At 42.1% G+C, this 15,627-nt stretch overlaps 1 protein-coding gene and 1 long non-coding RNA gene across 7 annotated transcripts in view; one reads left to right on the top strand and one right to left on the bottom strand.

Moving 5' to 3' along the window:
- COL9A1 (collagen type IX alpha 1 chain) overlaps nucleotides 1-15,627 on the top strand; it is a 90,959-nt gene that overhangs the window by 38,202 nt on the left and 37,130 nt on the right. For 2 of the 6 annotated variants that reach the window (XM_083497367.1, XM_083497366.1), the window contains exons 6-12: nucleotides 5,494-5,577; nucleotides 6,310-6,330; nucleotides 8,568-8,642; nucleotides 9,066-9,101; nucleotides 9,205-9,267; nucleotides 11,400-11,453; nucleotides 11,776-11,811. In XM_083497367.1, coding sequence (XP_083353493.1) covers nucleotides 5,494-5,577; nucleotides 6,310-6,330; nucleotides 8,568-8,642; nucleotides 9,066-9,101; nucleotides 9,205-9,267; nucleotides 11,400-11,453; nucleotides 11,776-11,811 — 369 coding nt within the window. Of the gene's footprint in view, nucleotides 1-160; nucleotides 298-369; nucleotides 463-5,493; nucleotides 5,578-6,036; nucleotides 6,275-6,309; nucleotides 6,331-8,567; nucleotides 8,643-9,065; nucleotides 9,102-9,204; nucleotides 9,268-11,399; nucleotides 11,454-11,775; nucleotides 11,812-15,627 lie in introns of those variants that run through there. The other 4 variants (XM_083497370.1, XM_083497369.1, XM_083497368.1 and 1 more) reach the window with 4 other exon arrangements.
- LOC310704219 lies at nucleotides 134-15,618 on the bottom strand. The gene is made up of 4 exons (XR_014524654.1): nucleotides 14,989-15,618; nucleotides 12,855-12,912; nucleotides 968-1,086; nucleotides 134-239 (listed from the first exon to the last, which is right to left on the bottom strand). It is a non-coding gene; the product is annotated as an uncharacterized lncRNA (long non-coding RNA).

Genomic DNA, 15,627 nt, shown 5'->3' with positions numbered 1-15,627 from the left:
CATTTCATGGAATAAAATCACTACTTGGTTTTGAAATCCTGTAACTGCAGTAGGGCCAGAGGTTCGGAATCTTCAGACGTAGTCAGACCTCCTTGCTTATGACATCACAATGCAGAAGCAATAATTGCTTTGCATGAGAAAACTGTTACTAAATTATTCTGATCATAATAATTTTTGAAGTCCTTTCTTCTCTGTTCCTCCGCCAAGAAAGTTGGTATTCAGGAACCTCGGCTGTGACACTGTATAATGAGCATATTTATTTTTAGAGAGGAATTGCGATTGGTGTGAAGTATGTAAGTAAGTGTGAAGTACCTACCGTCTATGACAGATAGAAAATAATTTGTACCATGAAGATGTGGAAATTCCTCTTTTGGATAATGAGTCATGCTGCACTTTTATTTCCCCAAAAAAGGTGTTTTGTTCCATAGAAAGCAAATAGAGGCATTAAAAGAATGCACACATGTAAGGCCTTTTTTATTTACTAATTCACCCCATTTTACTAAATTTGTAGTGTCATTAATTAGGATTAATGATATTTTCTATCTTGTTTCTAGTACAGTGGTACCTCAGGTTACATACACTTCAGGCTACATACACTTTAGGTTACAGACTCCGCTAACGCAGAAATAGTACCTTGGGTTAAGAACTTTGCTTCAGGATGAGAACGGAAATCGCGGCACAGCAGCAGCAGCAGGGGGCCCCATTAGCTAAAGTGGTGCTTCAGGTTAAGAACAGTTTTAGGTTAAGAACGGACCTCCGGAACGAATTAAGTACGTAACCAGAGGTACCACTGTAATTGCATTTGGGTCACATCCTATGTACAATAATGCCTTACTAGGAGCTAGGTGGATTCATCAGGGATCAACTGTGCATGAACAATTGTTCTTTCCCCTCTATCCCACTGTTGTTGCTGTTTTTAATGGGAAGCAAGAAGAGCAAACAGAGGAAAGACTGCTCAACTTCCTACCTTTGGTCTGATCACTTCCGTGGGTAGTCAACAAATAACTTGCGGTGGCACTACGAGTGGTAGTAATTATCTGTTCCCTTGAAGGAGCAAAATCTTAAAATGGCCCACTGTGTTCATGTCTGAAAGGAAGTGGAAGTTGGCCTACATTTGAATAAATTGTTTAAAAACAAACAGATATCAATATCAAATTTAATGCAGATGACTGTGGTTATGTTGACCAATGAATAGGCAAAGCAATGGTCCTTTATTTCACTAACGTCAAGTTAATGAAACAGCAGTCAGGCATTTTACTTCACTGGTCTCAATTGAATTCCACTTTAGATGCAACAGGGCTAATCTCTGTTTGATATTGTAGCTGAGGCAGAGCTGTTCACAAAGCAGAAGCAAACAGGTAATTTTTAGCTATACAATGGTACCTCTGGTTACGAACTTAATTAGTTCCAGGGGTCCATTCTTAACCTGAAACTGTTCTTAACCTGAGGTACCACTTTAGCTAATGGGGCCTCCTGCTGCCGTTGTGCCGCTGTCACACGATTTCTGTTCTCATCCTGAGGTAAAGTTCTTAACCCGAGGTACTACTTCTGGGTTAGCAGACTCTGTAACCCGAAGTGTTTGTAACCCAAGGTGTTTGTAACCCGAGGTACCACTGTATGTGTTGAACTGCCTGTTTTGTGGGTTTGCCCATGACTCAGTTAAACTGCCGGGGGGGGGGGGGGCAGAGCACGAAGGGATCCAAAGAGCTTTCAGAGTGTCATGTCAGAATGCTAAGGAGTACAGTATCTGCTGCTGAAGGCCTCTTTTAGCTGTTGAAAAATTACAAGGCAAAACAGAGCCACATGGTTCTGTCTCAATTGAATTCCATTTTAGATGTACTAGGGCACAGTTCTGCTGCTGTAGCTTACAGCACCCACTTAGAATTGGGCTGCCCATCCTGTCTAAACTTATTTGCTCCATTAATATTCTTATTACCTGTCTGCAGATGAAGGAAATTGCTCTTGTGTTATTGCATTTTGATTAGACTCCTACTTGAATTGACCATAATGGGCCTAAACTGGCACGTAGCCGAGGACTTTGGCTTAAATGATTTGTTGGCTGCAGCAATTATTCTTCCCACATGCTTCCAAAGGCTTTGCTCACTGCTGGCTGACAGCCTTTTGTTATATCCCCTCTGCCTTTTTGGAAGCATTCGTCTCTGTAGAGCTGTCCTTATTCATTCTTTGAGGTTTGTAACAAAGGGATATTCACTCCAGGATAAATAGGTTGAGAGCTACAGACATCACATCCTGTTTCATGAAATGCACCGACTGCTCCACTTGAAAACACTGACCTCCATTACACTGACCACAAGTCTTATTTACATAAAGGAAACTATCAGGTGGCTACATCTTTTGCTCATTGACAGTAGCGTAAGAACCGTGGACACCCTTGGATTCAGCCAAATCACCCACTAGATGGCAATATAACCAGTGATGCCTACAAGTTGATTACCTGCATAGGGAATTCAAATGATGGTTGAAAAAGTTTAATTTTCAGTTTCTAAGCATTAAGGATGGGGCAGGGGGAAAGGTGCAAATCAGTATTTCTGTACATTGGTCTTTTCTGTAATGTGTTACAGTAATATATCTGCATTTATATACACACATTACCATAGCATGTGCATTTTTAAAATACACGTTACTTAGCTGATGAACTGCATATATCCTTCACCCAGTACCTGGGCTTCCTGCATTAATTCCCACATTTCTATTAACTTCTGTTAAGACTTACATTGACACTTAGCTACGATTAATGCTAATCAGGACTTGCTATTTCTAACTAGGTTTGAAATGTTTTGAAGTTGGTTTGCAGACTTTGGTTAAGGGTGTAAACTCTGGTTAGTGTTGTTGACATTGCTGAAGCAAACAGAAAATTTATGTCTGAGAGGGGAGGGGCTGGGGAGAAGGAGCACATGGTTTCGCACCCTGTACTTGAACCTTCCACCATAGTTAAGAGATGGGTTGTATTATTTATACACTGGCCCACCATATTATGCAAACCAGCTCATCAAAAGCATAGGTGTCAAGAGTAATTAAAAATAATAGTTAAAGGTATCTTGGTTTGCAGATGATTATAAAAATAATGGAATTAAGCAGATCCTAGGGATCATTAATAAATCCATGCTAAATTGTTTGTATCACATCATTATAATCTTATAATACCAGCATGGAAAGTCAGGGCACACATTCCCTTGATTGTTTGCCTGTCTGGTGATTTCTGAGAACAAAGAGAGTTTCTTGGTAGATTTAATGATATAAAAGTAACAGCTAGATGTAAACTAAAACCCTGATCTGAAACACACTTGGAAGTTTCTGTTCACTTCAATGGCAGGTCCAAGTAATTTGCAATCAGTTATGCATGTGAAATGTGCAGTAAGGATGTAAGAGAGATGATAACACTAGGAAAGCAAATGTACTCTAAATGCTGGAAACCTAGAAACTCCAGAATAGGGAGAGAAAATGAAACCATAATCACTTATAATGATTATAAGAGGCAGGAGATAATTTGTGAAATGCCCTAGAGAAATGCAAAAGCATATTTGGGAATAAAGGTGATTTTGCATATTATCTTAGAGGAGTTCAGACTTAAAAGTCTCATTGATTGTATGAATAATGTAGAAATAAGTTTGTACTAGTTAGAGAATATGGCAAAATACTATGGTTCTTAGACTCAAATGGGTAAGGGCATTAGCTCAGCAACAGGCAGGTTTGAATATAGGAAATGAGATGACATGATGTATAGAAGAGGAAGTCAAGAAGTTATGGAAGGTTGTGCACAGAAAGATTTTAGGAACATAGATAATATCAACAAAATGATCCGTATTGGAAAAACACGGGTCAAAACAAGGAAATCATGGGTGCTGCAGGCTTATACTTTGTCCCCAAAGCATTCAAGAAAAATAGATCTGTGATTCTCAGCCTTTCCTAGTGTTGTGACCTGATCTAATACAATATTTTCAAAAGATCTTGCAAAATCAGAGGGAAGGGTGATTTAGCAACAGAAATGGCCCTTTCCTTGAAAAGGAATACTATGAGTTTGCATTAGAATATTCTTCTGAGTAGATAACACCATACAACTGATGTACCATGCAGAAAATTACATTAATAGGTGAACCTGTTAATAGGTGGAAATGACCCCTCTGTGCTTTGGTTCAGCAGTTGACTCTGGCTTTCAGTCTGTAAATATTTCCCCCCACTAATATGCAAACATTCAAATGTACCATTTGTAAACCTCACAGAGAGAAGTGTTTGATATCTTGGCCATTTCATAGGAACATTGCAAAAAAAATGTTTTAAGAGCATTGTAGTGTACACAGGAGTCAAGTCTACATGATTCAGTATTCCTTTGCAGTCTGTTCTTTTACCTCACTAGGATCCCCCCCTTAAATTCAAACTTTTGGAAGACAAAGAACCAACAAATGTTAATTTAAAAGCAAAGCCAAATATTACCCTTTTCTTAATCCGAGCAGCACAACTGGAATTTGACTAAGAACCAGTGAGGGTCTCCTTATAAAGATCTGAGTTCAAATCCCTTCTGTCCAAGAAAAGTAATGTAAAACATTTTGGAGGGGTCTATTCAGATTAGACATGTTGTTCCAGTCACCTGACACACACAAAAGCCTTTTACCTCTTGAACAGATGTAGAATGGTAAAGTTACAAATTTCCTTTCATAAAGGACTATACATTTCTGTTTTATCCCTTCATTAAACATACTAACGGACACAAATTAGTTAAATGATGCATTCCTTATAGAAAAGACTATACCTGTAATTTGTCCCTCCATTAAACATACTAAGAAACACAGGTATGAGAAAGCAATTTAAGGATTTAATTCATCAGAATTAGTTATATGAATGCAGTGCACACACAGCAGGGTTCTCTTGGGATGTCTTCACAGGATATAGATATACTTTGCTAGTACCCCTTTGCCCATCTGTTTATTCATATGCTAATACATCCAGGACAAGTATCTTCTATATGCAGTACTTTTTTGTTTGGCCATTTTGATTGGGTCCCTAAAGACAACTGTATAAATAAATCCTTGGTTTAATGCATTCTAGGGGCTATTCAGAAGTTTTGCACATTCCTGTGGCCATTTGGAAGGAATGCATTCTGGTCACATTTTGGCGTCATTCTTTTTTTAGCATGGTAATCCACTGCTCTAAAACTGGTGTGATGCTGAGACTTTTTGCGTTCTAATATCTGGGGACAGTTTGCTTATCCATCAAGCGGTCTTTGAGTAATCGCTCTGCCAGCCTCCATTTCCACCCGCAGAATGGAGGCAATTACTACCTACCTCACAAGTTTGTGAGGATCAAAGGGATGAGGAAATGCTGCTATCTGTATCCAGCCTTCAGGAAAGGGAAGGCTTGGAAATCAATGAAATAATCATCCAACACTTAAAAGGATGTTAAAGGTTAGTGAGTTAGAATGGTGCTGTTGCTAAACCACTATGAAAAGGTAAACCCCCTTCCCTGTTTCTGTCCTAGTTTGAGATCCAGTGGATGATGATTCATTGTGACCCTCAACAACCCCAGAGAGAAACTTGCGGTGAACTTACAGCTCGGAGTTCGGTAAGATTGTAGTGTGAGGTCTGTGCTTGGGCTGTGTACACACCAGCAACTTAAAATGCAGCTAGGTCATTCTTTTTCTCAATTTGGATCAGAGCTGGTTTGGGGGGGAAATGCATAAGAACACAGTGTTTCACAAAAAAACGGCAGGCTAGATTATAGACTGTGTACTTCACGTGTACACTGCTTCCCAAACAAGTGGGTGTGCACTGACTGCAGAGTACATGGGAGTTTGTACACAGCCTTAGTTTTAGAACATTGGAGGATTCAAAGTGCCGTAATGCATTTCCTTTCTAGTGATATATTATAACGGGCTTGAGAAAATAATGGCAATAATCTGTGCCTGATCATTCTGCTCAAAGCATAGATCAAGCCAAAAGTTGCTGGAAGATGCAGGCTGCTGGCTGCAGGGCAAAGGGTTAAAAAGCCAGTGTCATTCAATCCCTCCTTTCTAGCCATCAGGTTTCCTCCAATCTCTGTTACCCTCCTCCACAGCCATTCATTAGCAGAATAACTGTGCCTATTGCAGACTGTGCCTTTCTAGGTGTTCTGGAGGGGTCCTTCTGGGGGTGATTTTTTAACATCCTAAAATCCATCTGAGGCAATCAAAGACGAGTCCATGGCTCTCAGTGTTCCAGGCAAGAGGTTTTCCTGCCTCCTTGGGTTTTTCCTGCAAGTCATTTGCCTTTGCCTTTCTCAAGTAAGTTTTGCCTGACTTTTTCTTGTTCTTTTCAGATAAGCCAGACAGCCGTCAAGGTAAGTTTTAAAGGCAGGATGCTTGCCCAGTGCAGAGGATAAAGTACTTCTATATGCTCCCTGTTCTGATCTATCAGCACTCTCCTTCACCCCCCTTCCCCTCTTTGTTTGGTAATCAAAGGAACTGCTAATATGCATTTTTGTAATTATGCTGTTATGTTGGAAAATATGCAGAAATTGTTGTGCCCTGCTGATGAACTTCCCTGCATCATTTATTTGGCTGGCTACTTTTAAGAAACATGATGCTTGAATAGATGAAGGTTTGGTTCTACAAGGCTAGATCTTTACCCTAGATCAGACTGCTTTGCAGAGGTACCAATTAAGCAGAACACAATTTTTATAAGTTCTGGCTTAAGTAGTGCCTCTTCCTTTGGCCTCTGCAGTGATTGAACAGTCCACCCCTCATCCCATGTTGAAATCTGGCACCCCTGCCTCTTGAATATAATTTTTAGCTCAATTGAATACTTTTAATTCAGTTCAGTGCAGTGGGTCAGGTCAGGACTAAGGTATGTGAAATGAGGTTCCATGGAAATCAGTGGAACAAGTTAGTCACCATTTAATCCCGTAGATTTCGTTGTGACCTAAGTTCATTGAACTTGGTCTGGTTCCAACTTGGTCTGGTGATTATGGATGCCCATGAGGAATTAATATGGATACGTTGCCCCTTCTTCAAGCAATCTTTTCAAAAACAAGAATCAGCATCATTAAACATGTAGGATCTTTTATCCGTGTTATATATATGAAGTGGGGATTCCAATCTGTGTCAGCCATTGTGAGTATGGAACCAAGCAGAGGTGGTAGTTAATTTGGATGATTCTACATAAATGGTACATCATTTTAATGATTATGGTTTTACAGATCTTAGCCATGTTTTATCTATTATTTATGAATACCTTTACAGAGAAAATGAAAAGGGTCATTGGTGCCCAAGAAACTCACTGGTTTAGCATAGTAAGGATAAGCTACTTTTTGGCTTGTCTGAGGAAAGCAGTCTTTTTGGCTTGTCTGAGGAAAGCAGTCTTTTTTAAAATGCCGTCTGAGAAGTCAGGAAACACAAGAATTATGTCTAGAACTGGCATTCTCACAGTCTGAAACTGCCTAGCAAATCGGTGCCCCTGCTTTTAGTGTCAGTAGTTCACCTTCTCTGCAAGAGGTGTGAGGGGAGCGAAAGGGGCCTGCTTAAAGGTTTGCTTCACAAAGCACCTATTGTGAAGTTAACGTTGCCTGGCAGTTGGAATTTAGTCATAAAAAGGAAACTGTGGAGTATGTTGTAGAACCTGAGGGCCCTCCCCAAAACTATTTTGGGGGAATATGAGGCGCACACTGAAGTTTCACATAGAAAGCAGCATATTTGAAAGGGATTTAGGAATGGTTTTTTTTTTTTAAAAAAAGTGGGGGGAGGTAGGTCCTATTTTTAGAAGAAAACTCTTACAGAAGAAAACATATTATACACAGGACCATGATGGGAGGTTTTTGAAACCTTCATCATACATGCCTTTTAGAATATGAATATGGATCTGTAGGAATAATGGTGATCTCTCTTGGTAAGATAAAGCATAGTGAATCCTGGGGGTTACTTGCAGAGGTCAGTTTATTTCCTCTCAAAGTTTATTATTATTATTATTATTATTATTATTATTATTATTATTATTATTATTTACAAAGGACGGAAATTGGTTGACATCTGATCCAAAGAGCACTGTTTTATTACATTTTATCACTGGTGTAGTCATGTTTGGGAAGTTGACTTTTCCCTTCAGAATGTATGGGGGAAATGAAAAGCAAAGTATGCTATTTGCACACACACCTCCTAGGGATCTCTGGAAAAACCCCACACAAAACCACTAAACACAGTGATGGGCAGAATGATACATTTTAATCTCTGAGTCCCAGATTTACAGCATGTGACTGCCTCCGTCTTGAATTGTAGATTAATATAGAGTGTGGTCAAAGTGTTGGGATTTAAAGAGTCCTAATGAAAAACGGAACACAATTCAGTGGCACAGTTAAAGTTATCTGGGACAGGGAAGCTGAACTTTGGTCACGGATCCTGAGACTCCTGCATTGCAGGGGGTTGGACTAGATGACCCTCGGGGTCCCTTCTAACTCTACGATTCTGTGAATCTGTGGTGGCCCTTAACTGCTGGCTCTCAACTTCCAATCCTTCCCCCTATTTCTGGTATGATTTCTATGCCTCCCTGCTCCACTGTCTTAAGTACTCTTTTATTTCTTGCCAGAGAGGCCCCCCAGGTCCACAAGGCCCCCCTGGCCCGCCAGGCCCCCCAGGAGTTCCTGGCATCGACGGCATCGACGTAAGTTTATTTTGTGCATAAAGCTGGACTGTCATCCCCGCTTGAGGAATTCCTCCCTGTAGCTGTCCCTCTGAGTATACAGTATTGAGCATGTGACACTTGAGTACGTCAACTCTCCGTAACCCACTGCTAGCCGGCGGAAGGAATTAGTTCCTGGGATTTTGTGCCAAGAATCCTAAATGTGCATTCCAAGACTCATTTCACGAGGGGTGTGCTAGTGGCTTGAAGTAAATTGGCATATATAATGTGTTTCTTTTAAATTGCATTATGGGCTGTGTTCGATTAGTATTTATAACAGTGATTCTGCAGTCCTAGCAATCCGGGATTTCTTCTAAGAATATCTGAATAAAGCTTTTGCATATGGAAATGTGACAGGTTTAAAAAGTATCCTTACTTTGCCGTTTCCCTCTTCTATTCCTCTAGGGGGACAGAGGTCCTAATGGGCCCGTGGGCCCTGCGGTAAGTGGCTGATAGCTCTCGCCATGCTTTTATCAAAGGATGCATAGGTATCTCCTCTCTTCTAATGTCTTAATTTCCCCCCATCTCCAATGCATTCCTGCAGGGCCCAGATGGAGAACCAGGTAGACCAGGTGTCCCTGGATTGCCAGGAATACCTGGGGCTGATGTGAGTAGATTTTCTTCTTCTTTGGGGCTAGGCAGAACCTCTCTCTGTGAAATGTTGCTACCAATCTGAAAGGCCTCTGGTTGTAATAGCAAGCCAGGGCATTTAGCCTGAGCAGGATATTTCCAAGTTGAGAGACGGTCCCTTCTGGAGCAGAGGCAGACAGGGGCTGGGCGTTTCTAGGGGAGTGGCAGGGGAATGAGCAAAGCAGCTGATGCACTAAGCTTCATTCCTCCCAGAATTCCTTTGAATTCAAACAGGAAAGGTACTACGTGCTGCAGCGGCCCTCCTTGTTTAGGGCAGAGCATAGCAGTAGGAAAGGGAATGCAAGGCAGGGATCCAGAGGTTGCTTGGGTTGAATCAGCACCTGGCTCTGATCCATCTTTCCCCTGCCCACTGACAGTTTTGCAACTTGTTAGGACAGATTTCTGAGAGGTGCTGGGACTGGGGATAAATTAGGAGATAAATTGCACCTAACAAGGCCCCAAAGCCAGGTTTTGTATGTTCCTATACCTCATAATATTTTGTCTGAGAAAGCAAGATAATATTCCTGAGGTTTGTTCCCAACTTTACATTCCCACATTTCAAATGGGGTTTCTGATTTTTTTGGAAGGAACATTAGCAGATGAATAATTTCTTCCAAAACAATGGCAGAGATACAGGTGCTGATTAATTAATTGTACACCTGGTTATTGTGAGCTCATGAGAGTGAGCTTTGAGCTTGTCATATGTGGTGCCCTCCCTCCCTCTACTGTGTAGAAACCTATGTGGCACAGGTCATATTCTACACATGATTTTTTTATTTTAATGGCAATTTGTAGGACACGCTTGTGAACTATGCAGGGCTGTCTTTAGCAGATACGGCACCGGGGTGCAAATATCTGCCCAGCATCCCCCAAATTACCACAGATAGTGTTGGGGTGGCCGTAGCTGCGCACTGCCAGCCATTGGGGGGCGCAACTCTTCATGTCGCTGCGGGAGAGTGATCCCCCAGAGGCTTGGGAGGGAAGCTGCACGCCCGCCAGCCTTATGGTTGGTGGGGCACAGCTGGCGGGCGTGCAGGGAAAGGGGAGGCCACTGGCAAAGCCACTCAGCTCCCCCCTTGCTGGGGTGCCCGTGAGGGGCCGGCGCCCTGGCGTGATGCACCACTAAGCCCTATGGGAAAGACGGCTCTGGAACTATGCCCGTATAAAGACTCCAAGTTACATGGGAGGATAGCTAAGTCGGAAGAGCATGAATGAGACTCTTAATCTCAGGGTTGTGGTCTTGAGCCCCACTTTGGACAAAAGATCCTGCATTTGCAGGAGTTTGGACTAGATAACTCTTGTGGTCCCTTCCAACTCTGCATTTCTATGATGTTCTGCATACAGCGCTTTGTAAGCATGCAAAAATGCCCTCAAGTGCATGCAAGGTTGTTCAGCAGAGGTTATTTCTTTTGGGCCACCATCTTCAAACCTCTTTCTCCAGAGTAATCAAAAATATATAGGACTGCTGTAGTATAAGTGTTTGGCAAGATATCCAGAACCTTTTAAAGCCTTTTCGTTAATTGTTGTTAATTCTAAATAATGACTGAGGAGGCTGCAGTCCAACACAAGTTGGGTGTGCTTAAGTCCATTTGTTTCAGTGGGTTTCAGCATATTTTAGTTGTTGGGTTGTGGCCTAGTCTGTGGTGAAAAGACACACAACATAAAATACAGACCTTGGGCAAACTGCCAAGTTCCACAGCACAATCCTGTGCCTATTTACTAAGAAGTAAGTCCCACCGTCTTCAATGGGGCTTCCTTCCTAGGTCAGTGTGTTTACAATTGCAGCCTCAGGCTCAGGCCAGTTTGAATCTGGGTAGCATCATATTTTAGAACTTTTTCTGGGACTGTTTTCACACTGCTTTCTCTTGGGGTTGTTTCCAAAAAGCTTCCTTCCTCTGATGAGAAATAAATCCTACCACTACTAGAGGAAGGCAACTTTCGGATCCAACTGCAACACTCACGTGCAGACACATGAATACATGTACACACAAACATGTTATACTGAGCTGATTATCTTGTTTGGAACTTGGCACATTTTATAAACAGTTCCTTCTTGTGAACTAAAAAGTTATTGTTACTGTAATAAAAGTATATGCTTTGTTCCACAAGGGATTGACAGGCCCTGATGGATCCCCAGGCCGTGCTGGTCCAAAAGGACAAAAGGTAAGTTTAAAATCCATTATTAAGTTTTCTTTCAGTTTTTTGGCCTCAGGACTTTTTAACAGGACTTTTGTATTTTGATTTTGTTCTGTGAACTGCCCTGAGACCTCCTGGTATAGGGAGGTATATTAACAACAACAACAACAACACAGTCGCAAATATCTAAATATACGTTCTAGCTGTTGATTAGTGATTTTAATATTATGGAATATTATGGAAAGTTCCCCACTATGTCCCCCCACCTCCAACATGAAAACCTATTATTCTGCTCAGTATATAACTGGTTTTAGACCCTCCCAAATAATATACATTTTATTTTTTGCAGGGTGAACCCGGGTTGCCTGGAGGCCGTGGACTGCCTGTACGTAATAGATTTTTATATAGTATCTATTTTAAAAAATCAATACTATGAATTTCTTTTCAGCTTTAGAACAGTAAAACAAAGGCAAGAGGAAAGCAGAGTGGGGGAGGGGAGAACCAACCATCTACTTTCATAATCCCCGAGGGAATTTCCAGTCAGACTAAAATAACACAAGAGCATAGAAAGTAGAACTTCTATCTTGAAATCAGTAGAGAGCAGATTTAATTTCTTCGCCTCCTTAGCCTTTATATGCCAACCTTCAGAAACTGGCCTTTAAAAACAACCTCTGTAGTATTTCATGGTCGAAATTGCTTGTGCTGACAAGAACAGGGGATTTTCTGATGAGGATCCGAAGGACCTTGTCCAGAGTTCTGGGATGGGGCTTTTTAAAAGCCCCTTCCTGCTTCTGCCCCTCAGGCTATTAAAAAAGACCCTGATCATTGGAAGTTGGTATGGACTCCCCCAGAAAAGAAGTATTATCAGCATGAAAAGCTCTGCTTGGAAAGGAAAACTGGCAGCCATTCTGTGCATAAAAACAGAGCTATTAAGCTATTGTCAGGTCCTATTTACAGATTGGCCTTATCATGATGATGTTTTTTATTTTTATTATTTTATTTGTACCATGCCCTCTGACAGGGTTGCCCCAGCCACTCTGGGCAGGATGTTATACTTCTGTCATAGTCTTCACCAAGGAGCTCAGTGTTAAACTCCTTCCTTCAATTCTGTATTCACCACAACCCTGTGAGGTAGGGAAGTCTGAGAGAATGTGGCAAGCCAAATATCACCCAGTGAACTAATGGCTGAGTGAGGAGTTGAACTAGGGCCTTCCATCTCCTAATCCAACACCTTAACTGCGCCACATGGGTGTTCATGTGGGCTTTACCTTGCCTTTATATTTGAACTGTTTATATTTTATATTTGAACATATTAGAGAGACAGGAATCCAAAGAGTTCTTTGTGTGAGTGGAAAGTGTTTCTGTGCACAAGGAGAAAGGAGCTGAACAAAAATGGCCTTGGTGCAGAGTTAAAAAACAACAACCCACCCTTTATATTCCCCTGCCCCACCCATTTTCAAGTCATCGACCAACATATTCAGGAGGGCTGGGAATGGGTAGCAAAATATACAGAAACAAATTAAGTATACATCAAACACTAGTTTACAATATATGAAAACTAATAAAAGATGAATCAAAACATTTATAGGATGTGAAGTCCTGTGTAAACAGACACTTCTTAAACTGCAGAACTGAGGAGCCACCAATAACAAGGCCTTCCTATGTTGTGCAAACCAATGGGAGTGTTCCTCCCATTTCAAATATGTTCGTCTTTCTTTGGAATTGCGGCAAAGGAAAGGTTAAAGTCAGCTTCCCTATGTGCCACAGTACTGATCCTGCTTGGGGTCCCATGCAGCAGCTATTTGCATAACAATAGGTGCACACACTGCATTAACAATAACACACTGAAATACCATGTTTATTTTGACCTTCAGAAACTGCAAAAATTGAAACCAGAACCCTGTAACTTCTTATGACTTCTGTTTCTTTCCAGGGGTGGAGGAAGGGGGGTGCAGTGGCTGTGGGCCACCCCCAGTGTCACCACTGGGGGGGGGGACAAAATGCCAGGCGGCACTTACTGTGGGGCCTGTAGCATGCCCAAGCCACCGCGTCTGGTTTGGGCATGCACAGGCTCCGCGCTGGCCCCACGGTCTGCCCACTGCCTCCCCGCCAGCTGTAGGGTGGCTGAGTGGGAGGAGGCAGGCAGACTCTGGAGGCCCTGCAGGGCGCCCCGCCCCTTCCTCCACCACTGGTTTTTTCCTATTCTATTTAATATCATTTACATACAGATTACTCCCTAATTAAAATATATATGCCTAAAAAATCACTGTGGCTTCCAACGAATATTAAAACAATAGAATGAAACAAGGGAATTCTATGTATTTAAAGAAGGCAAAGGGACCGAAATAACCTTAGTGAGTGTTAGGAGAACATTCACTAATAACACTTGCTCAAAAGTGTTCAGGGTGGCGTTGCTGCATTCCTTACGAGCCTTTGTTTGTTTGTTTGTTTGTTTTAAACAAAATAAATGATACATGGAGATGTGGATAAATAGGAAAGCATGCTACTGCTGTGAGAGAAATGTTACCGACAGCAGTAACATGAGTGCAATACTGTTTGTTCATAATGAAAGCAAATTACTGTTGTTTGATAGAAGGCAAAATTAAAGGTGGCTGATGAGAAGGTTCCTACAGATGCCGGTTTCCTAGTGGAACGATTTAGCAGAGCATGTGGCGAATGATTGCACGGAATAGCTTGTGATAGCTGCTAATTTAAGCAAACTGAGTAGAAGAAAGTCACCCTGCATTTCATTACTTGGGGAATCAAAATAACAAAAAGAGAAACCAGTGGAGATGCAATATAACACTGAGACATTTTAGGAAAGATCCAAGCCTAGGGATCTTTGGGGGTGATGTTAGCATATCCTGCACTGCCACCAGCTAGGCCTCACCGTCAGTCACCCAAAGGAGAGATTTTCTCGTTTAAAATGTTCTGATGTACAGCCTGGCACTCAGCTAGGCCTAATGACTACCACAGACATCAACTTAATTATCGCCAGTGCCTATGCAATCCAACACTATGTGACTGGGAGTGGCCACCAGGACCACATAACGCCGGTTCTGAGAGATCTGCATTGGCTCCCAGTACATTTCTGAGCACAATTCAAAGTGTTGGTGCTGACCTTTAAAGCCCTAAACGGCCTCGGTCCTGTATACCTAAAGGAGCGTCTCCACGCCCATCGTTCAGCCCAGACACTGAGATCCAGCGCCGAGGGCCTTCTGGCGGTTCCCTCATTGCGAGAAGTGAGGTTACAGGGAACCAGACAGAGGGCCTTCTTGGTAGTGGCGCCCACCCTGTAGAACACCCTCCCTTCAGATGCGAAGGAAATAAGCAGCTATCCTATCTTTAAAAGACATCTGAAGGCAGCCCTGTTCAGGGAAGTTTTTAATATTTAACGCTGTATTGTTTTTAACACTTGATTGGGAGCCGCCCAGAGTGGCTGGGGAAACTCAGCCAGATGGGCGGGGTATAAATTATTATTATTATTATCCTCCCTAGCATCAGGGCAGGACCCCGAGTCACCAGAAGATAATGAAGGCAGTGGCAATTGCAGTTGCCTCACCTAGTGCTTCTCTTCATAGCTCCAGGCTGAATGAGTACTGGGTGACTGGAGCTGTCTTGCTTCCAGCGCTGCCACCTCCCTACCATTGCCCGTCATGGCTGTTGCCCCGCTACCACCCGTCTTTGTGCTCTGAGGCGAGGCCAACCACAGGGCTCCTTTCCCAGGGCCACCTCCCTGCTGCCAGCAGAACGGCCCTATAGGTTCCCTCACCCAGCTTCTTGAAACCGTGCATCTCCGCAAACTTGAACAGAACATTACTTGCCCCTTTGGAAAACGTGTGCACTTCTGTTTCCTAGCATCGTTATGGCAGTGGCATTGAGCTTTAGAAATGTTAAGTTGTACCTTTAAGCCTAGATTAATCTATAAAGAAAATGGCTGGAATTGTTCTTTTAATAAAAAAAAGTTCTCTAAATAATGATTGACCTATTACAGGGAGCATCTACCTCAAAAGTAGTAAGCTTAAAACTTCATGAAATTGCTATCCATCCCAAATACCCAGAGAGCTAAAAATAATGCTTTCATTATTCCACAGTTTGGAGGGGGTGGAATCCATCTTGTTATTTGTTCTCTCATTTTATTGTTGGAGTGCTATGAAGTCTGAATATACTAAACTAAAATGTGCTATATTTTTTCCCCTTC

The sequence above is a fragment of the Podarcis liolepis genome (assembly GCF_965112155.1).
Source record: "Podarcis liolepis genome assembly, chromosome: 3".
In the NCBI taxonomy this organism is placed as follows: domain Eukaryota; kingdom Metazoa; phylum Chordata; class Lepidosauria; order Squamata; family Lacertidae; genus Podarcis; species Podarcis liolepis.
Note: the sequence above shows the minus strand (reverse complement) of the source record. Positions and strands in the feature narration are given on the sequence as shown.